Source organism: Scyliorhinus canicula, chromosome 5, assembly GCF_902713615.1.
Source record: "Scyliorhinus canicula chromosome 5, sScyCan1.1, whole genome shotgun sequence".
Taxonomy (NCBI): domain Eukaryota; kingdom Metazoa; phylum Chordata; class Chondrichthyes; order Carcharhiniformes; family Scyliorhinidae; genus Scyliorhinus; species Scyliorhinus canicula.
The window spans coordinates 72,589,380-72,615,408 of record NC_052150.1 but is presented as its reverse complement, the minus strand read 5'-3'; the positions used below and the strand labels follow the sequence as shown (position 1 = coordinate 72,615,408).

Sequence of the window (26,029 nt, the reverse complement as noted above, 5' to 3'; positions counted from 1 at the left end):
AGTTGCAAGCAGAATTAAAAAGAATTAAGCCTGGATTTTCTTTGGAACTGCTTCCATCCTGCCACCAACATTTCTCTAAAAATGCAACACAGAACCCACTCATCTCTATATTTATGGTTTGAGCTGCATTTCTGATGAAGTCACAGTGATAGAGCAGGCACAGCTCAAACAAAGTTCAAGGTCATGGAGAACTTCTGGGTGGAATTTTCCAGTCATTTGTGCTGGTGGTACCTTCTGGCCCCGCTGACAGCGCTCCCCTGCCATCGGTTTCCCAATGGGAAATCCTGTTGGCAATGGCGGGACAAGGATGTCCTGCCGACGGTCAGTGGCAGGCCGCCTCTCGCCATCATGAAACACATGGCGGGTTGCCTGGCAAATCATGCCCATAAAGATAATTTTCCTCCCACAGTCCAAAGATGTGCAGGTTAGGTGAATTGGCCAGGCTAAATTGCCCTCAGGGTCTAAATTGCCCTTAGTGTTAGGTGGGGTTACTGGGTTATGGGGATAGGGTGGAGGTGTGGGCTTGGGTAGGGTGCTCTTTCCAAGAGCCGGTGCAGACTCGATGGGCCGAATGCCCTCCTTCTGCACTGTAAATTCTATGAAATAATCTATGAAATAATGGTGGAAAACTAAAGGAGTGGTGTTTTTTTATGAAGGAATTCATTTTTTAGTTTACATTTATCCCTGAGAAATGCTGTGGAAAATCAATTGATAATTATATATATCCAGTGAACCAAATAATCTGAAGTATTATACTGGAATGCAAGTTGAACAAGTTTTTATATAGCTATTATTTCTTTTAGGAAGTATCCGTGCTGTTTTATGATCAAGTTTTTAAAGTACAACAAGGGTATAATAATAAGATTCATCGTGATGATCGAGAACGCAGCTACAGCCAAGCATTTAATGTGAATGCTGAGGTAGGTTACTAGCTTTTCAGGTAAAAATGAATGGATATCACCCAGCTAGCAGGATGGGGGAATAAAAGATGTATTGCCCCTTTTAAAGATGGGGGTGAGTATATAATGTTGTCATGGTTAGAGCAACTCAGTTCTTCTTGTCACATCACCAGGAGCAATTTATTCTTTTGTTAAACTATGATGGAATTTTCATTATTTGCTCATATTCATCCATGATTAAACTTGTATTGAATGGTTTATAATAATTTAGAAAATTTGGTAAAAATGTATTTGGCTTATTATGTACTTTCCATCGGTATTCACCAAGGAGAGGGACATGACGGATGTTGAGGCTACGGATGGATGTTTATATACTCGAGGTCAAGTCGGCATAAGGAAGGGGGAAGTTTTGGGTATTCTAAAAAGCATTAAGGTGGACAAGTCCCCAGGACCGGATGGGATCTATCCCAGGTTACTGAGGGAAGCGAGGGACAAAATAGCTGGGGCCTTAATAGATATCTTTGCAGCATATTGAGCACGGGTGAGGTCCCGGAGCACTGGAGAATTGCTAATGTGGTCCCTTTGTTTAAGAAGGGTAGCAGGGATAATCCAAGGAATTATAGACTTGTGAGCTTGACGTCAGTGGTAGGCGAACTGTTGGAGAAGATACTGAGGGATAGGATCAATTCACATTTGGAAGAAAATAGACTTACCAGTGATAGGCATCATGGTTTTTTGCAGGGAAGGTCACGTCTTACAAACCTAATAGAATTCTTTGAGGAAGTGACAAAGTTAATTGATGAGGGCTGTAGATGTCATATACATGGACTTCAGTAAGTCGTGTGATAAAGTTTCCCATGGCAGGTTGATGGAAAAAGTGAAGTCGTATGGGGTTCAGGGTGTACTAGCTAGATGGATAAAGAACTGGCTGGGCAACAGGAGACAGAGTAGTGGTGGAAGGGAGTGTCTCAAATTGGAGAAAGGTGACTAGTGGTGTTCCACAGGGATCCGTTCTCGGACCACTGTTGTTTGTGATATACATAAATGCTCTGGACGAAGGCATAGGTGGTCTGATTAGCAAGTTTGCAGATGATACTAAGATTGATGGAGTTGCAGATAATGAGGAGGACTGTCAGAGAATACAGAAAAATATAGGTAGATTGGAGAGTTGGGCAGAGAAATGGCAGATGGAGTTCAATCCAGGCAAATGCGAGGTGATGCATTTTGGAAGATCTAATTCAAGAGCAGACTATATGGTCAATGGAAGAGTCCTGGGGAAAATTGATGTGCAGAGAGATCTGGGAGTTCAGGTCCATTGTACCCTGAAGGTGGCAACGCAGGTCGATAGAGTGGTCAAGAAGACATTGTTGTGATATAACCACTGTAGTTATGTGTACTTGCAGTAGGGGGATGTATGCCTGTACCTGTAATACAGGTTCCTCCGGTAAGCCCCTGCCGGCTAGCTCCGCCCACAGGGAGCTTGTGTATAAATATGCGTGTGAGTCACTCAGACCCTAGTCTACAGTTGCAGATGGAGGAATAGTATCGCACAGCAATAAAGCCTTTATTGTACTAGTCTCTCGTCTTTGAGTATAATTGTTAGCGCTACAATTTATTGCTGTGTGCTTTTCCGTTCACCATGGACATCAGAATCAAGCCTGACCGTCTGCAGCTGGTTCCGCAGTCGAGGCCTACATCTCTTCAGCGGACCCTCCCCCGACGGAGGCTCAGAAAAAGCAACTCCTGTACTCCAGACTTAGCTCCAGTGTCTTTCCGCTAATTCGAGATGCGACTGACTACACCACAGCAATGGAACTGCTCAAGGAGAACTATGCACAGTCGGCGAACACCCTGTTTGCGAGGCATCAACTTTCTACTCGCGTCCAGCAGCCAGGTGAGTCGATTGAGGACTTCTGGAGGGCCCTTATACCTCTGGTACGAGACTGCGACTGCCGGGCCCTCACAACCACGGAACACTCTGACTTACTCATGCGCGATGCATTTGTTACAGGCATTGCATTGGACCCCATCCGGCAACGACTGCTGGAAGGGGCCGCCCCCGACCTCGCGGCCGCAAAGGCTCTGCCGCTTTCCATGATGGCTGCCACCCGTAGTGCGCGATCTTACTCCGCTAGCCACTCGGCCCACCCTTCCTACCCCTCGTGGACCCCTCAAACAGCCCCTCAGGCCCACCCGTCCTACCCCTCGTGGACCCGCCAAACGCCCCCCCCAGCAGCCACCCCCGCGCACTATGCCTGTGCTGCCCGCCGCACCGCACTCCCTGGGGGTCCCCACTGTTACTTCTGCGGTCAGCAGAAGCACCCCCACCAGCGCTGCCCGGCCCGCACCGCGACCTGCAAAGCTTGTGGCAAGAAAGGCCACTTTGCAACGGTGTGCCAGTCCTGGACGGTTGCCGCCTTCGCGCCCTCGGTCCGCTCGCTCAATGGGCCCCGCCGTCCGCTTCCCCCGACCCCACATGCGATCAGTGGGCGCCGCCATCTTTCGCCGCCCCCCGCCACGTGCGCCCCATGGGCGCCGCCATTTTACCCACAGGTACTCCAGAAGCCTCCATTTTGTCCTCCCTCGGGACGGGGCCACGGGACACGGGTCGCTACCGCTCCTCGTCGGACTCATCTGACTCCACCGCCAATCGCCCGCTACTCACCTCCGTTACGCTCGACCAATCCCGTCCTCGCAACCTGGCACCCTCTTCTACATCGGTGCTGGTCAACGGCCACGTGACCTCCTGCCTCATCGACTCCGGGAGCATCGAGAGCTTCGTCCACCCGGACACGGTCAGGCGCTATTCCCTTGCGGTCCATCCCGCCAACCGGCAGATCTCTCTCGCCTCCGGTTCCCACTCTGTCCCGATCCGGGGTTTCTGCCTGGTTAAACTTACTGTACAGGGCGTGGAATTCGACCGTTTCCATCTGTACATTCTCCCCAACCTCTGCGTGTCACTTTTACTAGGCCTGGATTTCCAGTGCAATCTCCAGAGCCACACCCTCAAATTCGGCGGACCCCTCCTCCCCTCACCGTTTGCGGCCTCGCGACCCTCAAGGTCAAGCCTCCCTCACTCTTTGCCAATCTGACCGCAGATTGCAAGCCCGTCGGCACCAGGAGCAGACAGTACAGCACCCAGGACAAGGCCTTCATCAGGTATCATCGGGAGGGTATCATCGAGGCCAGCAACAGCCCTTGGAGAGCCCAGGTGGTAGTGGTTAAGACCGGGGAGAAGCACAGGATGGTCATGGACTACAGCCAGACCATCAACCGGTACACGCAGCTCGACGCGTACCCTCTCCCCCGCATTTCTGATATGGTCAATCAGATTGCACAGTACCGGGTCTTCTCTACTATTGACCTGAAATCCGCCTACCACCAGCTCTCCATCCGTAAATCGGACCGTCCCTACACTGCCTACGAGGCAGACGGACATCTGTACCAATTTCTTAGGGTTCCTTTCGGAGTCACGAATGGAGTCTCGGTATTTCAACGAGAAATGGACCGAATGGTTGACCGGAACGGACTCCAGGCCACCTTCCCGTACCTCGACAATGTCACCATCTGCGGCCATGACCAGCAGGACCATGATGCCAACCTTTCTAAATTCCTCCACACCGCATCTCTCCTTAATCTCATGTACAACAAGGAGAAGTGTGTGTTCCGCACAGACCGCTTAGCCATCCTCGGCTACGTATTCCAAAACGGACTACTGGGGCCCGACCCCAACCGCATGCGCCCCCTCATGGAGCTTCCACTCCCCCACTGCCCCAAGGCCCTCAAACGCTGCCTTGGGTTCTTTTCTTATTACACCCAGTGGGTCCCACTATACGCGGACAAAGCCCGCCCACTTATCCAGTCCACACATTTCCCCCTCTCGGCCGAGGCACAACAGGCCTTCGCCCGCATTCGATCTGACATAGCCAGGGCGGGGATGCACGCAGTAGACGAGACACTGCCTTTCCAAGTAGAAAGTGACGCTTCAGATGTCGCACTTGCGCCACGCTAAATCAGGCAGGCAGACCCGTGGCATTCCTTTCATGCACTCTCCACGCCTCCGAAATTTGGCATTCCTCTGTTGAAAAGGAAGCCCAGGCAATCGTTGAAGCGGTGCGGCACTGGAGGCATTACCTGGCCGGCAGGAGATTCACTCTCCTCACTGACCAACGGTCGGTAGCCTTCATGTTCAACAACACGCAGCGTGGCAAGATCAAGAATGACAAAACCTTGCGGTGGAGAATCGAGCTCTCCACCTTTAACTACGAGATCTTGTATCGCCCCGGCAAGCTCAACGAGCCCCCAGGCGCCCTCTCCCGAGGTACATGTGCCAGCGCACAAGTGAACGAGCTCCGTGCCTTGCACGAGAGCCTTTGCCATCTGGGGGTCACTTGTTCCATTTAATCAAAGCCCGCAACCTGCCCTACTCCGTCGAGGAAGTACGGACAGTCACCAGAGACTGCCAGATCTGTGCCGAGTGCAAGCCGCACTTCTACCAGCCAGATCGCGCGCGCCTGGTGAAAGCATCCCGCTCCTTTGAACGCCTCAGCGTGGACTTCAAAGGACCCCGTCCCTCCACCGACCGCAACACCTACATCCTTAGTGTGGTCGATGAATTTTCTAGGATCCCCTTCGCCATCCCATGCCCGGATATGACGTCTGCCACCGTCATCAAGGCCCTGGATTCCATTTTCGCCCTGTTCGGTTTCCCCGACTACATCCACAGTGACAGGGGATCCTCACTCATGAGCGATGAGCTGCGTAATTTCCTGCTCAGCAGAGGTATTGCCTCCAGCAGGACAACCAGCTACAACCCCCAGGGAAACGGGCAGGTAGAGAGGGAGAACGGGGCGGTATGGAGGGCCGTCCAGCTGGCCCTACGGTCCAGGAACCTCCCAGCCGCTCGCTGGCAGCAGGTCCTCCCTGACGCGCTCCATTCCATTCGGTCGCTACTGTGCACCGCAACTAACGTGTTTTTGCCTTCCCTAGGAAGTCTACATCTGGGGTGTCGCTCCCGGCGTGGCTCACGACTCCGGTCCCAGTCCTTCTCCATAGGCATGTCCGGCACCACAAGGCGGAACCCCTGGTGGACAAAGTACGCCTTCTCCATGCCAACCCTCAGTATGCCTATGTGGAGTTCCCCGACGGCCGCCAGGACACAGTCTCGATCCGGGAACTGGCTCCCTCAGGTGCCGATCCCATGCCCACGCCCCTTTTTTCCCCCGCACCAACCTCCTTTCCTCCGGCGCCCCCCTATTCGCCCCCACCAGGTCCGTCCCTCGTCCCCCTGCCCACACTGGATTACACGGAAGATTTTGGCTCGCTCTCGGAGTCATCCCGCCAGCAGCCAGCATCAACACTGCCAACACCTGCACCATCGTTGCCATCACCGCTACGCCGATCACAGCGGAACGTTTGACCGCCGATTCGGCTCAACCTGTAACCTGCTAACCGGATGGACTCTTGGATTTCTATGTTTGGACCCTCTTGTAAATAGCTCATCCTTTGTATTATGGTTACACGTCACCCCCGCCGGACACATGTTTTACAGGGGGTGAATGTGGTGATATAACCACTGTAGATATGTGTACTTGCAGTAGGGGGATGTATGCCTGTACCTGTAATACAGGTTCCTCCGGTAAGCCCCTGCCGGCTAGCTCCGCCCACAGGGGGCTTGTGTATAAATATGCGTGTGAGTTACTCAGACCCTAGTCTGCAGTTGCAGATGGAGGAATAGCATCGCACAGCAATAAAGCCTTTATTGTACTAGTCTCTCGTCTTTGAGTATAATTGTTAGCGCTACAGGCATACAGCATGCTTGCCTTCATCGGACGGGGTATTGAGTACAAGAGTCGGCAGGTCATGTTACAGTTGTATAGGACTTTGGTTAGGCCACATTTGGAATACTGCGTGCCGTTCTGGTCGCCACATTACCAGAAGGATGTGGATGCTTTAGAGAGGGTGCAGAGGAGGTTCACCAGGATTTTGCCTGGTATGGAGGGTGCTAGCTATGAAGAAAGGTTGAGTAGATTAGGATTGTTTTCGTTGGGAAGATGGAGGTTATGAGGGGACCTGATTGAGGTCTACAAAATTATGAGAGGTATGGACAGGGTGGAGAGCAACAAGTTTTTTCCAAGAGTGGGAGTGTCAATTACAAGGGGTCACAATTTCAAGGTGAGAGGGGGAAAGTTGAAATGAAATGAAAATCGCTTATTGTCACGAGTAGGCTTCAATGAAGTTACTGTGAAAAGCCCCCTAGTCGCCACATTCCGGCACCTGTCCGGGGAGGCTGGTAAGGGAATCGAACCGTGCTGCTGGCCTGCTTGGTCTGCTTTAAAAGCCAGCGATTTAGCCTGGTGAGCTAAACCAGTTTAAAGGAGATGTGCATGGAAAGTTTTTTACGCAGAGGGTGGTGGGCGCCTGGAACGCTTTGTCAGCAGAGGTGGTAGAGGCAGACACGATAGCATCATTTAAGATGCATATGAATGGAGGGGGGGGGAAGAGAGGGAAGTAGATCCTTGGAAAATAGGCGACAGGTTTAGATAAAGGATCTGGATCGGCGCAGGCTGGGAGGGCCGAAGGGCCTGTTCCTGTGCTGTAATTTTCTTTGTTCTTTGTTGTTATTAAGAACACTGTTTCTTGCTAACCCACCCAAAAATAGGCAGCTAGTGGGTCAATAGGGCAGAGGCTCTGCTGTTTTCCCCCCTATTTGAACTACCAGCTGCCCCTTCCTTGAATTTTACTTCTTACTCACATTGTTTTCAATGGACATGGACTTACCTGCACCCAAAAATGAGGGTGAGGGGGGATGGATTTCACACTCCAAGCTTTTAAAGGGTGCCATCAAAAGGCCACTTCACCTTTTTGTACGGTTGAGTGAAAATCAGTACTCTAAGAGTGAGTAAAATGAAATAAATTATTTAACATTAAATTCTGCTCACATCAATGTTTAATGGAATTTAAAAATAGCCATGTAAAGCTCCTAAGTACTCCTCTGATCAGAGCACCTGAAATGATGAGAATGAGGCTCTTAGAAACATATCGGGTGCGATTCTCCCAAAACGGGAGAAATCGTAAGGCTGGCGTCAAACCCGGGCGGGTTTGACGCCAACGCGCCCCTTCCCGACCGGGAACCGATTCTGGTCCCCAGTCGGGGCTAGCAGCCCGACGCTGCAAGCTCCGGCATCACGGGCTTAACGAATTTCGTCCGCATGCGCGGATGACGTCATCGCGTATTTGCGCGAAACCCGCGCATGCGCGGGCCGGGATGCCCCCATTCGCGGGGCGGCCGAAGGACAAATAGTGCGCGGGCATCGGGCCCATGGCACCCTTGGCACGGCCGTGGTACGGCCGTGCCAATCGGTGCCATGGTTATAAAAAGCGAGTTGTTCCCGCCGTTTTTACGAACGGCCAGACCAGGTCTGTTTGCCGTTCGTAAAAACAGCGTAAAGGGCTGGGACTTCGGCCCATCGAACAGCTGTGATTCGTGTCGGGAGTTGGGTGGGGGGGGGGTCGGAGAATAGCGGGAGGGCGGGAAAAATGTCGGGAAGGCCCTCCCGCTATTCTCCGACCCGTCGTGGGGGTCGGAGAATTTCGCCCATCATTTTTCCTACAGCTTTTGTGATTGCGACCATTAGAGCTAAGGGGCGGATTCTCTGGTAGCTGACATCAAAATCAGGAAATGTGATTGGGCAGAGAATAGGTTCCAACGCCACAATCATAGCAGGCACTGATTTGATGACAAATCGCAATTCTTCATCCCTTCGATAACGACATCAATGCGGTCCAGAATGCACATACAGTAAAAACTGTTTGCAGATCATTAGCGGGCCTGACCTGGTATTCTCCAGGGCCTCCGCGATTCTCCACCTCCGATGGGCCGAGTTCCCGATGGAGCGGTTCACTTGTGCTTTTTAAAATGGTGAAACAGCGTTGTGGCTGTTGAGGGAGAAAGAAGGGGTATGGAAAGTGTCCAACATCGCCATAGTTTTCCGACAGTGGTGCCGTTGGCCGGGGGGGGGGGCTTCTGCTAGTGTGGGGGGAGTATGGGGCCATGACCATGCGGTGGACTGTGGGGGTGGATGGACGGGCACGGAGCACCATTGCCGCAGCCAAAAAGGCAGCCATGCAGCTGCACATGCCGCTCAGAGCCCACTATGAACTTAGGGCCATAGATCATATGTGTGTGCCCTAGGCAACCTTCCTAGGTGCCCTCTGGCCCCAGCCAAACCATCAGCTCTATGGGTGCACTTCAGCACAACCTGTACCATCTTGTTGGCTGAGATGAGTGTGTGTGGGGATTGTAATCTGTACATAAGGCTGCAGCTTGTCAGCCTCCCGAGTGTCGATCACAGACCTGGTGAATCCAGCACCATTTTTCATTTGAATCGATTGTGTTTCCCGTGGTCTCGGTTGCTGTTGTGAAAATCCACAAATTCTCTACCGATGTCATCACTTAGGGCGCGATTCTCCGCTCCCGCGGAAAATCGCGAAGGCCGTCGTGAAATCAGCCGACTTTCGCGACGGCCTCGGAGCCCGCTTCCCGTATCTAATTCACCCCCACCCGGGGGGCTAGGAGCGGCGCTCCGTTATTCTCGGCGGCGGGGCCTTGATGCTGATGTCAAGGCGTCGCACCAAGAATGACGCGACGGCGGCACCTATGTGACATCAGCCACACATGCGCAGGTTGGCCAGCTCCAAACCACGCATGCGCGGCTGAGGTCATGCCGCTGACGGCTCGAACCTGCCCATGCACGGTGGCCGTCTTTCCCCTCAGCCGCCCCGCAAGACGTGGCGGCTTGATCTTACGGGGCGGCGGAGGGGAAATAGTGGGTCCGATTGGGACACCGGCCCGACGATCGGTGGGCACCAATCGCGGGCCTGTCCCCTCCCGAGCACAGTCGCGGTGCTCTTTCCCCAAAAGGCCACCTACAAGCCCCAAACGGGCATCTCCACACCCATTTCACAACGGCAGCGACCAGGTGTGGTTGCCGCCGCCGTGAAACGGTCGTGAACGGCAGGCCTCTCGGCCCATCCGTTTTTCACGGCGAACGGCGATTCTCCCGGGGGGGGGGGGGGGGGGGGGGGGGGGGGGGTGGGGGGGGGGGTGGTGTGGAATCGCGAGGGGGGCCTGAAATGTCGGGGGGCCCTCTCGCGATTCTCCCACGCTGCGTGGGGAGCGGAGAATCACGCCCTCAGTCTCAGAAACAGAGAATCTCGCCCAAGAAGTCTTATGAATGGCCTGGTTTCCTTGTAATATAAACACACATTTAGAAACAAATTTTAAAAATGCAGGTTGTACTACAGATATTATGGGATACGTTTTTACATCCAGTTAAATGCATTGTTATGACCGAGATGGGAGGAATGCTCTGTCTGTTTCTAGTTCCACTACTCCACAGGTCACAACATATATTTAAATGACATTTCAAACTAGCTACATAGCCAAATATGTGAACACTCAATGACCAGGTCTCCACAATAAATAATAAAATTCTTAGTTTGTTGTAAAACCAGACTTGGCAAGTCAAAAGGCAAAGCTTATTAACATACAGTATGAAATATGGAAGTATAATTTTTCTTTCTAAAATACTTTACTCATACATAACATACACACAAACACATATACTCAACACATGTACAAATAAAACACATGGGCACAAAGTAATGATTCCATTGGAAATGGTAAATGGTGGGCTCCCCGAAATGGCGTGTAGTTGTTTTCTTGGCATTGGTTCAGGAAACAATAAATGTTTATGGCAGCGATGTTTGCAGACCTGTAGTAGCTGGAGGGGTCTTACCAGTTACCAATGGAGAATATGTTCAGGTACCTCCAGGTCAGGGAGGTATTAAGAAGGGGGTGCTGTCGTTCCCGACGCTGCCAGCCTTAGTGCTGCAGGATAAGCTTCTGTCCAAAGATGAAATTGGGGAGGGCAAGGTTGCAGACATGTACGGGCAGCTGATGAAAAGGAAGAGTTCTCCTGTGGAAGAGGTCAGGCTCAACTTGGAGGAGGAATTGGGAAAGGTGTTGGGGTCTGGAATGTGGAGGGGAGCTCTGCAGAGGGTGAATGCATCCTCTTTGTGTGCAATACTAAGTCTTATTCGATATAATTTAATTTAAAGCCCACCTGACGGTGCCCAGGATGAGCTGGTTTTTCCAGGGCGGAGGATAGGTGTGGGCAGTGTGGCGAACCATGTACATATGTTATGGGCATATCCGAGGTTGAGGGGGTTTTGGGAGGGATTTTCAGCTGCAATGTCAAAGAAAGATTATGGGGGTTGAGGTAGCTCCAAGTCTGGAGGTGACAATATTTGGAGTGTTGGAGGATCCGGGGGGAGAGGTGGGGAGAGAGGCCGATGTCTTGGCCTTTGCCTCCCTGATTGCACAGAGATTGATTTTATTGTGTTGGCGGGACTCAGAACTGCTGAAGGCCGGGTGATGGGTGAATGACTTGGCAGAGTTCCCTTGCATTTGGAAAAGATCAAGTTTGCCATTCGGGGGTGGAGGAGGTGGAAGCTGTTTGTCGGCTTCTTTAAGGGGTATTCAATTGTCAGCGGAGGCGGGGAGGTAGGGTTGTTTTATTTTTTATTGGGGGGGAAGTTGGAAAGGGATGCGGCTGCTGGGGTGGTAGCGAGGTGAGTGGGGGTGTTGGTCAGGGGGGGGGGGGGGGGGGGAAATTTCAGGGTGGGTGGGGCTTGTTACCTGTGGCCATGGTTGATTTTTGTATTTTTGTGATTTTGTAAATATTTAAAATGCCTTCAATAAAATGTTTTTTTTTAAAAGAGTATATTTGGGACAGTTTCCCAGAGCAATATGTTATAGATCCACTTCGGGATCAGGCTATTTTGGACCTAGAAATGTATAATGAGGCAGGTTTAATAAACAATCTGAGTGAAAGATCCCGAGGAAACAGTGACCACAACATGATAGAATTTAGCATTCAGTTTGAGAGTGAGAAACTTGGGTCAGAAACAACTGTGCTGAACTTAAATAGGGGTAATTACAAAGAAACGAGGGCAGTGTTGGCTGCAGTGGACAGGGAAAGGAGTTGAACAGAAAAGACAGTTGATCAGCAATGGCAGATGTTTATGAAAATAGTTCATGACTCACAACAAAGATAGATCCCAGAGTGGAAGAAGGATTCTAGGAAGGGGATATATTAATCATGGTTAACCAAGGAAATTAAGAGTAATATTAAACTTAAAGAAAAAACATACAATGTGGCAAAAATCAGAGGTAAACCAGCGGATTGAGAGAGTTTTAAAAAACAATTAAAGATTATCAAAATATTATGAAGATGAGGGGAAACTAACAAGGAATATAAAAAAGGCAATAAGATTTTCTGTAAATATATAAAAAGGAAGAGAGAGGCCAAAGTGAGCATAGGTCCCTTAGAGAATGAGACTGGGGAAATAATAATGGGGAACCAAAAAATGAAAGGGGTGTTAGATAAATACTTTGTGTCAGTCTTCACGATGGAAAACACAAATAACAATCCAAAAACATTAAATAATTTGTTGGGGAAACAAATATAATAACTATCACTTGAGAACATGTTTGGTTTTGGATTTTGTTTATTGTCACCAAGGTACAGTGAAAAATATTTTTCTGCGAGCAGCTCAACAGATCATTAAGTACATGAAAGGAAAAGGAAATAAAAGAAATACATAATAGGACAACACAAGGTACACAATGTAAAGATTGGAACAATTGTAAGATAAGTAAAAAGGGGATCTGTTAGGGAGAGCTTGCAGAGAGTCGCCATGCTCTGGCGCCATCTTGTGCGGGTACTAGGGAAACTGATGAGGCTAAAGGCTGGTAAATCTCCTGGACTTGATGGCTTGCATCCGAGGATATTAAAGGAAATGGCTACAGAGATAGTGAATGCACTGGTAATAATCCTTAAATTCTGGAAAAGGCCTTGAGGATTGGAAAACTGCCAGTGTAAAACCCTTATTCTAAAAGGAAGGGAGGCAAAAATGGGTAACAACTATAGGCTAGTTAGCTTAACATCTGTCATTTGGGAAAGTATTATTGTCCATTACAAAGGATGTAATATGCATTTATAAATAGATAACATAATTAAGCAGAGTAAGCATGGCTTCATGAAGGCAAAATCATGCCCAACAAACTTATTAGAATTCTTTGAGGTGTTAACAAGCAGGATAGATAAAGGGGAACCAGTGGACGTAATGTACTTGGAGTTCCAAAAAGCGTTCAATAAGGTACCACACAAAATTTTGGCTACTTAATAAGACAAGAGTCCATGGCATTGGGGGGTAGTATATTAGCATGGATAGAGGATTGGCTAACTAATCAAAGACAGGGAGTTGGAATCAGTGGGGCATTTTCAAGATGGCAATCTAGCTGTGGCGTGTCACACGGATCAGTGCTGGGCCACAATTATTTATAATATAAATGCCTTGGACAAGGGGAGTGAATGTATTATTTCTAAGTTTGCGGATGACACAAAAATAGGTGGGAAGGTAGGTGGTGAGAATGACACAATGAGGCTACAGAGTGATACAGGCAAGTTAACTGAGTGGATAAAAATTTGGCAGATGGAATATAATGTAGAAAAATATGAAGTTTTGCACTTGGTCGGAAGAATAAAGGAGTTGAATATTATTTAAATGGAGAAGTCTGCAGAAAGCGGCAGCACAGAAGGATTTCCTTGTGCATAAATCACAAAAAGCTGGGTAATAGGGAAGGCAAATGGAATGTTGACTTTATTTCGAAGGGAATGGAGTATGAAAATAGGGAAGTCTTGCTAAAAGTATACAAGGCACTAGTTAAACTACACCTGCTGTACTGGAACACTTTAGGTCCTCTTATCTAAGGAAAGATATACTGACATTGGAAGCAGTCTAGAGAAGGTTCACTGGGTTGGTGAGAGGTTGAGTAGGTTAGGCCAGGACCCATTGGAGTTTAGAAGAATGAGAGGCGACCTTATTGAGACATATAGAATTTTCTGGGGCCTTGACAGGGTAGATGCTGAGAAGTTGCCTCCCCTTGTGGGAGAGTCTAAGGCCAGAGGGCATAACTTCAGGGTAAGGAGTTGCCCATTGAAGACAGCGATGAGGAAGAATTTCTTCTCTCAGAAGGTAGTGAATCTGTGGAATTCTTTACCGCAGAGAGCTATAAAGGCTTGTCCGTTAAGTATGTTCAAGGCTCAGATGGACAATATGGGTAAGTGGAATTGAGAACTATCATACCAGATTCAGTCATGATCTCATTGAATGGTGGAGCAGATTTGATGGGCTGAATGGCCTATTTCTCCAACAACTTATGGTGCTTTTGATGTCACAGACCACTGAGTGTCATGTGAGAGCAGTCGATGGCACCCTGCACCTGTGGAACACACAGAGATATACACAAATCCCATTGATCTTGCCTCACCCCGGTCAAGATGGATGAGATTGTGTGCCTTCGTGAAGATTCCACACTGCAGTATTAAAGACAGAGACTCACCGTTACCATTTGTCTTCTAAGGACCAATCAGTCTATGTCCATTCATCATTTAAAGCTGCCTCTCAAAGCCCACAGACTTATGTGCTGGCCACAGCCAGTCCTTGGTTTGCTTGTTGGTTTGGCAAGACCCCACACAATCCTTGCTCCAACCACATGACAAAGAAGTGATGCTTTTGGCTGCTTGACTGCATCCTGAGCTCTCATCTCCGGTGCAGGCATTATCCTAAGCTTCACTCCAAGGCCTTGCACTCAATTTTATCCATTGGGGACACATCTCAGCACACAACCAAGGATTAGGAGCGCTATCCTCAGGCAGTGTGGCATTTCTAAGAGGATATAGTTGTTTGCTTAGTCAGGCAATGGTACAGTCACACCTTGGCAGTTATCGATTTCAGTAATCGGTGCACCAAGCGTTAATAGCTGAGCAGCAATGAGCGGCACTGACACACATAATTGCTGCTTCAATGGGAATAATTGTGTGACTACTTTGACTCTAAGCATGTAAATTGAGTTCAAGCTGAATGGTCTCAGCTTCAACAGGGTACTGATCATTGACAAGTTTTTCCGTTATCCTTGCTCTTGTGAACATTATGCTTCCAGATGTAAACCCCCCCCCCCCCCCCCCCCCCCCCAGTGATGTAGTGGAACCGTCAGTTTGTGGTGACTGCCCACCCCGGCACACTGAAGCCCATGCACCAAGCTTCCCTTCCCTCTGTACAGTCCTTCCAAGAAGGTTGTGACCCAGGCTTCTCTTCCTGCACAGTCTTTCCAAGACTTCTGTGACCTAGCAGCAGGAGGCATCCTCCAAAACGTTGCTTTTCACACTTGCTTATGAATAACCCCGCCCACCCCCTCCCCTAAGTCAATGATCCGACCCCCCTCCTCCCCTGAATCGCCCTTGACTCACCCCACTGTCTTTTCTGGCTTGCCCTGCCCTCCACCCCCCACCCATCTTCCCAGACTCATCTTCCAGGCTCACCCCTGTCCTCCCATGAGTCAACCCCCATACCCCTGGCTCAACATTCATCTCCCCCAAATCAACTCCTGTACCCTCTGTCTCAATCCTTCGACTCAACCCTCATACCCCATTCTCCCTCCAAAGACATGTAGTTGTGTCTGAAACACTGCGCTCACCTCCAAGTTCCCCTCAGAGTTCTGCTTGCCCAGTGGATGCCTTTTGATGCCAGTCATGCTTCGCGCCGTTCTGACTTCATGCCAGCATTGTTAGATTTTTTTACGTGGGGATGTGATCCCTTCATATGGGCCTAATAATGAGATGCTAATATATTACAACAAGGTTCCCTATGTTGAACGGCAGGAATGAAGCCTGCCACTAACAGTGAGGGGGTAATTGTTTCCTGCTTTTGCATCGACGTGAAACTTTGGTCATGCAATATTTTCCGCTCTCATTGCCAAACTTGCCTGTCTTGAACAGGAGTGGAAAATCCCAACCACTGTCTTTTCGTAATATACTTGTGGAAGAATTGTGGTGGTATTCACAAAGGTGCTTGTTCCATGCCTTCATCCATGCCTTGACACAGAGACTCCGGTAGGAATATAACCCATTTAGTGACCCTGATATAGCAGACCATCTCATCAAATCTTTCAGTGCTGCACATCACACCTAGGTGACAGGAAACAACAGCAGGGCTCAAATTCACTCATTCCAGTCGAAGGTGCTGGTCTTGATTCGCTATCATGGAACAGCCCAAAATTCACCTACATTAGTCACCCCTAACCAAGTTGCCATCTATTCCATATTCAGGGTGAACAGTGAATGCTGTCCTAGCCAGTGACGCCTGCATCCCATGAACAAATAGAAAAAGGTAGCAAGGATACCATTGAAATAGAAATGAAAACACATCACATAACAAGCCGAAAAAATTAACACCAGAAACATCCAGAACTTGACAGTCCTGATCCCTTCAAGATCACAGAGCTGGGAAAAGTTTAAGAGCTGGGAAATGTGGCAAAGGAGCAGGATATGACAGCATTGCACCAGAACTCCTGAAACAATGTGGCTCCCGTGCTCAAGCCGAGCTCAATCAGTTCTACATAAGAATCATCAGCCCAAACTCACTCCCAAAGGTGTGGCATATGGCAAAAGTAATTGCCATTGCAAAACCTGGAAAAGATCTCAAATTGGTGGCCAGCTATTCACTGATTCCACTACACCTGTGTGTAGTAGTCACCACTGATGTATATATTATATATAGAGGATGTTGTTATGGGTGCTTTACAGTAAGGCCCCTGTTCTACAGGTATGGGGGTAGATCCCTGCCTGCTGGCTCCACCCAGAAGGCGGAGTATAAATATATGTGCTCCCCGTACAGCACCCGTTTCGTCAGCTGCTGTAGGAGGCCACACGTCTCAGTGTAATGAAGCCTCGATTACATCCTACTCTTGTCTTTGCGTAATTGATAGAGCATCAATTTATTATACTGAGTTTTCAGAGATGGACCTCCGCACCAAGCCGGATCACCTGCAGCTGCATCCTCAAGCAGACAATGCCAAAAAGGACTTTGAACATTGACTAGCCTGTTTCTAAGCGTACATCAGGTCTGCGCCAGACACAATTCCAGAAGCAAAGAAGCTCCAGATCCTTTACACGCAGCTGAGCTCCAACGTCTTTCCACTCATCCAGGATGCGCCAACCTACGCAGAGGCCATGGCGCTACTGAAGGAAAACTACGCTCAGCGGAAAATCTACGCCAGACACCTCCTCTCCACGTGGCGCCAGCTTCCCGGTGAGTCAGTGGAATATTTCTGGCGCGCCTTCTCCCCTAGTTAGAGTCTGTGACTGTGAGGCCATTTATTCCACGGAACACTCGAATTTGCTGATGAGAGAAGCATTTGTTACAGGCATAGGGTCTGACTACATCCACCAGTGCTTCCTAGAAGGGGCCACGCTCGACCTCGCGGTGACCAAAAAGCTAGCGCTCTCACTTACGGTCGCATCACGCAACATTCAGACCTATGCCCCCAACCGCGCGGCCCACGCTTCCTTGGATTGGATTGGATTTGTTTATTGTCACGTGTACCTCAGTACAGTGAAAAGTATTTTTCTGCAAGCAGCTCAACAGATCATTCAGTACATGGGAAGAAAAGGGAATTAAACAGAATTCAAGAAAATACATGAGAATACATAATAGGGCAACACAATATATACAATGTAACTACATAAGCATTGGCATCGGATGAAGCAGACAAGGGTGTAGTGTTAATGAGGTCAGTCCATAAGAGGGTCATTTAGGAGTCTGGTGACAGTGGGGAAGAAGCTGTTTTTGAGTCTGTTCGTGCGTGTTCTCAGACTTCTGAATCTCCTGCCCGATGGAAGAAGTTGGAAAAGTGAGTAAGCCGGGTGGGAGGGATCCTTGATTATGCTGCCCTCTTTCCCCCGGCAGCGGGAGGTGTAGATGGAATCAATGGATGGGAGGCAGGTTCGTGTGATGGACTGGGCGGTATTCACGACTCTCTGAAGTTCCTTGCGGTCCTGGGCCGAGCAGTTGCCATACCAGGCTGTGATGCAGCCTGATAGGATGCTCTCTGTAGTGCATCTGTAAAAGTTGGTAAGGGTTAATGTGGACATGCCAAATTTCCTTAGTTTCCTGAGGAAGTATAGGCGCTGTTGTGCTTTCTTGGTGATAGCGTCGACGTGAGTGGACCAGGATAGATTTTTGGTGATGTGCACCCCTAGGAATTTGAAACTGCTCACCATCTATACCTCGGCTCCGTTGATGCTGACAGGGGTGTGTACAGTACTTTGCTTCCTGAAGTCGATGACCAGCTCTTTAGTTTTGCTGGCATTGAGGGAGAGATTGTTGTCGTTACACCACTCCGCTAGGTTCTCTATCTCCCTCCTGTATTTGGACTCGTCGTTATTCGAGATCCGGCCCACTATGGTCGTATCGTCAGCAAACTTGTAGATGGAGTTGGAACCAAGTTTTGCCATGCAGTTGTGTGTGTACAGGGAGTAGAGTAGGGGGCTAAGTACGCAGCCTTGTGGGGCACCGGTATTGAGGACTATTGTGGAGGAGGTGTTGGTGTTCATTCTTACGGACTGTGGTCTGTTGGTCAGAAAGTCAAGGATCCAGTTGCAGAGTGGAGAGCCAAGTCCTAGGTTTTGGAGCTTTGATATGAGCTTGGCTGGGATTATGGTGTTGAAGGCGGAGCTGTAGTCAATAAATAGGAGTCTGATGTAGGAGTCCTTGTTTTCGAGATGCTCTAGGGATGAGTGTAGGGCCAGGGAAATGGCGTCTGATGTGGACCGGTTGCGACGGTATGCGAATTGAAGTGGGTCAAGGCGTTCCAGGAGTATGGAGGTGATGCGCTTCATGATCAGCCTCTCGAAGCACTTCATTACAACTGACGTCAGGGCCACCGGGCGGTAGTCATTGAGGCACGTTTCCTGGTTCTTCTTTGGTACCGGTATGATGGTGGTCTTCTTGAAGCAGGTGGGGACCTCGGAGTGGAGTAGGGATAGGTTAAAGATGTCTGTGAATACATCTGCCAGCTGGTATGCGCAGGCTCTGAGTGCACGACCAGGGATCCCGTCCGGGCCCATCGCCTTCCGTGGGTTCACATTCAGGAAGGCCGATCTGACTTCGGAAACTGTGATGGTGGGTATGGGTGAATTATGGGTTGCTGGGGCACTCGACAGCGGATTGTTGGTTACCTGCTCAAACCGAGCATAGAATGCATTAAGTTCATCGGGGAGGGGTGCGCTGCTGCCAGAGATACTGCTCGGCTTCGCTTTGTAGCCCGTTATGTTGTTTAGTCCTTGTCACAACCGCCGAGAGTCTGTCTGTGACTCTAGCTTAGTTTGATATTCTCTCTTGGCATCTCGGATGGCTTTGCGGAGGTTGTACCTGGATTTCTTGTATAGGACAGGGTCGTCTGCCTTGAACGCCTCAGATCTGTCCTTCAATAGGGAGTCAATCTTGCGGTTGAGCAATGGTTTCCGGTTGGGGAACATACGTACTGCTTTCTTTGGCACGCAGTCGTCCACACATTTGCTGATGAAGTCTGTGACGGTGGTGACATACTCATTTAAGTTAGTCGCTGAGTTCTTAAATATGGACCAGGCCACTGTCTCCAAGCAGTCACGTAAGAGCTCTTCTGTCTCCTCGGACCAGCACTGCACAACCTTCTTAGCTGGATTCTCCCGCTTGAGCTTCTGCTTGTAAGCCGGGAGAAGGAGCACAGTCTTATCGTCTGATTTCCCAAAGTGCGGTCGGGGGATGGAACGGTAGGCGCTCTTGATTTTTGAGTAGCAGTGGTCAAGAGTGTTGTCGCCCCTGGTGGGACAGGAGATGTGCTGGTGGAATTTTGGCAGTACACTCTTGAGGTTGGCTTTGTTGAAGTCTCCGGCCACAATGAACAAGGCCTCCGGGTGTTCTGTTTCATAGTTGTTTATGACTGTGTACAGTTCATCCAGCGCCTTCCTCACTTCTGCCTGGGGTGGGATGTAGACCGCTGTGATAATGGCTGAAGTGAACTCACGTGGAATGTGCATCGTGGACTCTGCAGATGACTGCCCCATCGTGGACCCCATCAGCGACCGCCCTTAGCCAGCCCCACGCATGTGCCGCGCGGCAGCCAACCAATCTCGGGGGGCCCAAATGCTACTTCTGTGGACAGTCAAAACACCCCCAACAGCACTGCCCAATGCGGAGCACTCTGTGCAAAGCCTGTGGCAAAAAGGGACATTTCGCTGCAGTGTGCCAGGCCCCCTGAAACGCCACTATTGTCCCGGCACCCCCCACGTGCGGCCAGTGGGCACCGCCGTCTTCCCCTCTGTGGTCCATGGCGGCCAGTGGATGCCGCCATCTTGCTCGACTCGCAACACGTGCGGCCCGTGGGCGCCGCCATCTTGTTCCTCCCAAGACCAACAGGCGCAGCCACCTTGCCTCCCCCACGACACGTGCGGCTCGTGGGCGCCACCATCTTGCCCGACTCGGGACCCCTGTCCGTCGGGCACCTCATCAGGCCACTCATCACCTGCAACCACCGACGACCAGCCACGTCTCGCCTCAGTCACGATTGACCAGTCTCGACCACACAACCTCGCCACTGCTTCAACAAAAGTGAAGGTCAATGGACATGAGATCTCCTGCCTGCTGAACACCGGGAGTACTGAAAGCTTCATTCACCCTGATACGGGAAGGCGCTGCTCCCTCGCGGTACACCCTGCCAATCAGAGAATCTCCCGGAGATACCACTCCATGGCGATCCGTAGGTACTGCATCGCCACTCTCACTGTCCAGGGCTTGGAGTTCAGCGGCTTCCACCTCTACGTCCTCCCTAACCTCTGCGCTGCCTTGCTACTCTGCCTGGACTTCCAGTGCAAACTCCAGAGACTAACCCTGAAATTCGGCGGGCCCCTACCACCCCTTACTGTGTGCGGCCTCGCGACCCTCAAGGTCGATCCACCTTCCCTTTTTGCAAACCTAACCCCGGATTGCAAACCCGTAGCCACCAGGAGCAGATGGTAAAGCGCCCAGGACAGGACCTTCATCAGGTCTGAAGTCCAGCGGCTGCTTCGGGAAGGCATCATCAAAGCCAGCAACAGCCCCTGGAGAGCCCAAGTGGTAGTAGTCAAAACTGGGGAGAGAAATAGGATGGTCGTTGACTCCAGTCAGACCATCAATTGGTACACGCAGCTCAACGTGTACCCCCTCCCACGCATATCTGATATGGTCAATCAGATTGCACAATACCGGATCTTCTCGACAGTGGACCTGAAATATGTCTACCACCAGCTCCCCATTCGTAAAGCGGACCGCCCATATACTGTGTTCGAAGCAGACGGCCGCTTTTACCACTTTCTTATGGTCCCCCTCGGCTTCACCAACGGGGTCACGGTCTTCCAATGAAGATGGACCGAATGGTTGACCAGTACGGACTGCGGGCCACCTTCCTGTACCTGGACAATGTCACCATCTGCGGCCACGATCAGCAGGACCATGACGCCAACCTTGCCAAATTTCTCCACACCACCACTCGCCTCAACCTCACGTACAACAAGGAGAAATGCGTGTTCAGCACAAACCGCTTAGCCATCCTCGGCTATGTGGTCCAGAACGGAGTTCTGGGGCCCGACCCCACTGCCCCAAGACCCTCAAACGGTGCCTGGGGTTCCTTTCGTATTACGCCCAGTGGGTCCTAAACTATGCGGACAAGGCCCGCCCACTCATCCAATCCTCCGTTTTTCCACTGACGGCCGAGGCTCACCAGGCCTTCAGCCGTATTAATGTTGAAATTGCCAAGGTCGTGATGCACGCGGTCGACGCGACGTTACTATTCCAAGTGGAGAGCGATGCACCAGATGTCACTCTGGCCGCCACCCTCAACCAGGCAGGCAGGCTCGTGGCATTCTTTTCCAGCACCCTCCATGTCTCCCAAACTTGGCACTCCTCCGTCGAAAAGGAGGCCCAAGCCATCGTTGAAGCTGTGCAGCATTGGAGGCATTACCTGACTGGCAGGAGATTCACTCTCCTGACTGGCCAACGGTCGGTTGCCTTCATGTTTAACAACACACAGCGGGGCAAGATCAAAAATGATAAAATCTTGAGGTGGAGGATCGAGCTCTCCACTTACAAGTACGAGATTTTGTATCGCCCTGGTAAGCTCAATGAGCCCCCCGATGCCCTATCCCGAGGTACATGTGCCAGCGCACAAGTGGACCGACTCCGCACCCTGCACAACAACCTTTGTCACCCAGGAGTCACCCGTTTTTACCATTTCATCAAGGCCTGCCAGCTGCCCTACTCCATCGAGGAAGTCAGGGCTATCACCAGAGACTGCCAGGTCTGCGCAGAGTGTAAACCGCACTTCTACCGCCCCTTTGATTGCCTCAGCGTGGACTTGAAAGGGCCCCTCCCCTCCACTGACCGCAACACGTACTTTCTCAGTGTGGTCGATGAACATTCCCAATTCCCCTTGCTGTCCCATGCCCCGACATGACGTCTGCCACCATCATCAAAGCCCTCAACACCATCTTCGCTCTGTTCGGTTTCCCCGCCTAGGTCCACAGCGACAGGGGATCCTCATTCATGAGCGATGAGCTGCGTCAGTTCCTGCTCGACTGGGGTATTGCCTCGAGCAGGATGACCAGCTAAAACCCCAGGGGAAAAGGGCAGGTAGAGAGGGAGAATGGGACGGTCTGGAGGGCTGTACAGCTGGCTCTACGGTCCAGAAATCTCCCGGCCTCCCGCTGGCAGGAGATCCTCCCCGATGCACTTCACTCCATTCGGTCGCTCCTGTGCACCGCGACTAATGAAACCCCCATCAATGTCTCTTTGCCTTCCCCAGGAAGTCCACCTCCGAGGTATCGCTCCCAACGTGGCTGGCAGCTCCAGCACCCGTTCTCCTCCGTAGATGCGTTCGACTCCACAAGGCGGACCCGTTGGTTGAGGGGGTACAGCTACTTCACGCCAACCCGCTTACGTATGGCCGATGGCCGCCAAGACACAGTCTCCCTCAAGGACCTGGCACCAACTGGTTCCCCACACATCACCCCCCCACCGACCCGGCGCCACCCTCCCTTCCCCCGGCACATCCCACCGCAGCTTCCGCTCCGGGACACTCCACCCTCCTCTTGCCCACACCCGGGGATGAAGAGGATTTCGACACGCTCCCGGAGTTTCCGAAGACGATGCCGCCGCCGGAGTCGCCACCAACACTACGGTGCTCTCTACGACAGATTAAGGCACTGGACCGCCTGAATTTATAATTTTATCTGTACTTTTAAAACACAATTTCCTGTATATAGTTCTCCACCATCCCCGCCGGACTCATTTTTAACAGGGGGTGAATGTGGTAGTCACCACTGATGTATATATTGTATATAGAGGATGTTGTTACAGGTGCTTTACGGTAAGGCTCCTGTACTACAGGTACGGGGGTAGATCCCTGCCTGCTGGCTCCGCCCAGTAGGTAGAGTATAAATATGTGGGCTCCCCGTACAGCAGCCATTTCGTCAGCTGCTGTAGGAGGCCACACATCTCAGTGCAATAAAGCCTTGATTACATCCTGCTCTTGGCTTTGCGTAATTGATAGTGCATCACTGTGTGCTTTAAGATCTCTGAGCATCTTATTTTGCAGCACATATCCCAGGAAATAGAGACTATCCTTAATGTTGACCAAGCTGTTTTCCGTAACACTCCAGACCTCAGCACTTACCCCATTCTACTCTGCAGCAGACACTGTGCGAAGGTCATCATGTGCACACCTAGTTGACACTCAACTAAATGCAGCTGTGCGCATCATAAATTGAACTTTCTGTTCAACATCCCTCCCTGGATTCCTATTCTTGAAAACATCGCTCTGCTACATTTGCGAACTGATGAAAACTCACAAGCTGGTTGAAATATCTGTGTTGCATCTCACGTTCCACTCCATGAATACCTGTTAAAACCACCTACTACCCGCCTTTCACCTTGGCGCCTCATATGGAGAACCCTTCTTGAGCAAGATCTACCAGCAGACATCCTTTGGATCAAGTAGCAGGAAACACAGGAAGTCACTAGAAAGTTACTTGTGACAAACTCCTCTGTCGAATGTTAGGCTTTGAATTGCCACGGCATCAGTGCTCCGTGCTAAATAGGTTTAGGGCAGACTATGGCCCTTGTGCAGCCAACCACCACCTTTGGGGCCTCAGTACAAAGTAGGGCCCCTGTGCAGCCAACCTTTACCGCTGAGGATTCAGTACAAATGCCTTATGCACTTGTGGAAAGGCACAAACAATGCTGCACATTACAGAGAAATGTCACAAATGTTCTGGAGGCTTTGGCTTGGCTTCGATGCTTTGCATTTGCAAATCAATAACAACCTTCTAAGCTAATGCATGAAGAATGTTTATTTGAGCTAAGAGTGCTTGTGGAACTATACTCCAGCATATCATTGGGCATCATTTTTATCTTCACCATCTGCAAAGTAATCTGTCAGAATGGATTGAATGGGACCTGTTCTGCAAATAGGTAGGTGATCTGTTCTGCCAGATTAACATGCAAGAAAATTATTCCTGGTATGTTTAGCAAAGACAAGGAAACAATAGACAAGTATAATTTTATCAAGAATGATTGTGTAGCAAATTGTATTTTTGTATCTCCTCTCCTTGGGCGAAGCCGAATTGTTTATTCAAAGCAGAAAAATGGTTTTCACTTTTCAAGAGTTACAAGCTGTTTTGAATTGAAAAATATAAATTAGTTTACTAGTTTAGTGCAGGAAATAAGAAAGATTTCAGAATTAGTTTTGTTTTCAATCTTCAGAGATTTCAGGAGTAAAATCCGAACTCTTATTACATGGAATGATAATTGTTAAGAAACGTATAGCTTGTTTTAAATAATAATTAGTTTAGGATCTCGTTCAGGATATATTACCACTCTTCATTTTACTGTTAAAAACTTTTGTGTGATAACTATTCATCTGTCTTTCAGGAAAAATCTCGAATAGTTCCAGTATTGACTTCATCACACTATGGTAAACGCCCACCACTTGAAGCACCAAATCGAACTTTTGTCAGAATTGCCCGAGTCCAAACAGAATTTTACAGAAGAAATGGCATTGCCAATTATTTGGAGGAGGATTAGTAATGACAAAGAGTAAAGTCAGACTAATATGGTTTTCTTTCCTCTACAATTTTAATATGTCCCTTTTAAAATCTAGATTTTGCTTTTTTTTTAAAGAGTTCTTGATTAAAAATTGAAACTCAGTTCAAGACTTTTTTTACACATGGAGTAATCTCTTCACAGATGGGAGGTCATCTGCAGGGAGCTATCATTCTATATACTATGGACAAGCTTTTATGTTCAGTGGCAAAGGAATGTTGTCAGCCATTCATTATACCTACATTTCCGTACAGTTTTTTGGGCTTTTGCACTGTACGTTCATGTCAGCCAGCTAGTGTCATCTACAGGGTATCAGAACTGAGAGTAGGGCAAAGGTCTGTATATTTCCTGAACTAATCAACTAGAAAAATCATTAAGGAGCACAGAGTTTGGTCCGTAAGTTTCCATCATATTCACTGACAAATCAGGTGCAGCATGCAAAATAAAGAGAAAATATACTGGATTAAGAGAAAGAAATAAACGAAACAATAAAACATTTTTTTAATTCACCAACATTAATTAAAATCTTTAAAAATGAGACTCCACACTTGTTGAAGTTGCCAGAGAGCCTATTTGCCCATGAAGCGAGTGTTTAAATTGGAATTGACAAGCCCTTACAATTCCCGATGAGCTTCTCACTCGCTGGAAGTCTTCTGTCCTCCATGTCGATGGTGGGAACTGGAACAGCAGGCCAGTAAATCCAGAGACTGGGGAAAAAAGTGAGACTGAGATAAACATAGTGCAGAGTAAGAGCAGGTAGAGGGAAGCCGCATGGCTTAGCGGGATTGTAGGTCTGGTGTGTGTTTGGTTCAATGCAAGAAGTGTAACAGGTAAAACAGATGAACTGAGCCTGGATTACAGCATGGAACTATGATGTAATTACAATTATGGAGACATGTTTAAAGGAAGGACAGGACTGGCAGCTTAACATTCTGGGATAGTGTTGTTTTAGAAGGGGAAACAGGAAGGGCTGCATGGTGGCACAGTGATTAGCACTGTTGCCTCACAGCTCCAGGGTCCCAGGTTAAATTCTGGCTTCAGGTTACTGT

General features: G+C 49.6%; 1 protein-coding gene across 1 annotated transcript in view; it reads left to right on the top strand.

The window, feature by feature from the left end:
* The window catches only part of c5h5orf49 (chromosome 5 C5orf49 homolog), a 48,811-nt gene extending 23,143 nt beyond the window's left edge, over positions 1-25,668 (top strand). The window contains exons 2-3 of the mRNA XM_038797205.1: positions 804-920; positions 24,810-25,668. Of these exons, the coding sequence (XP_038653133.1) occupies positions 804-920; positions 24,810-24,962 (270 nt within the window). The 3' untranslated portion in view covers positions 24,963-25,668. The remainder of the gene's footprint in view (positions 1-803; positions 921-24,809) is intronic.
* Positions 25,669-26,029: the final 361 nt, after the last annotated feature.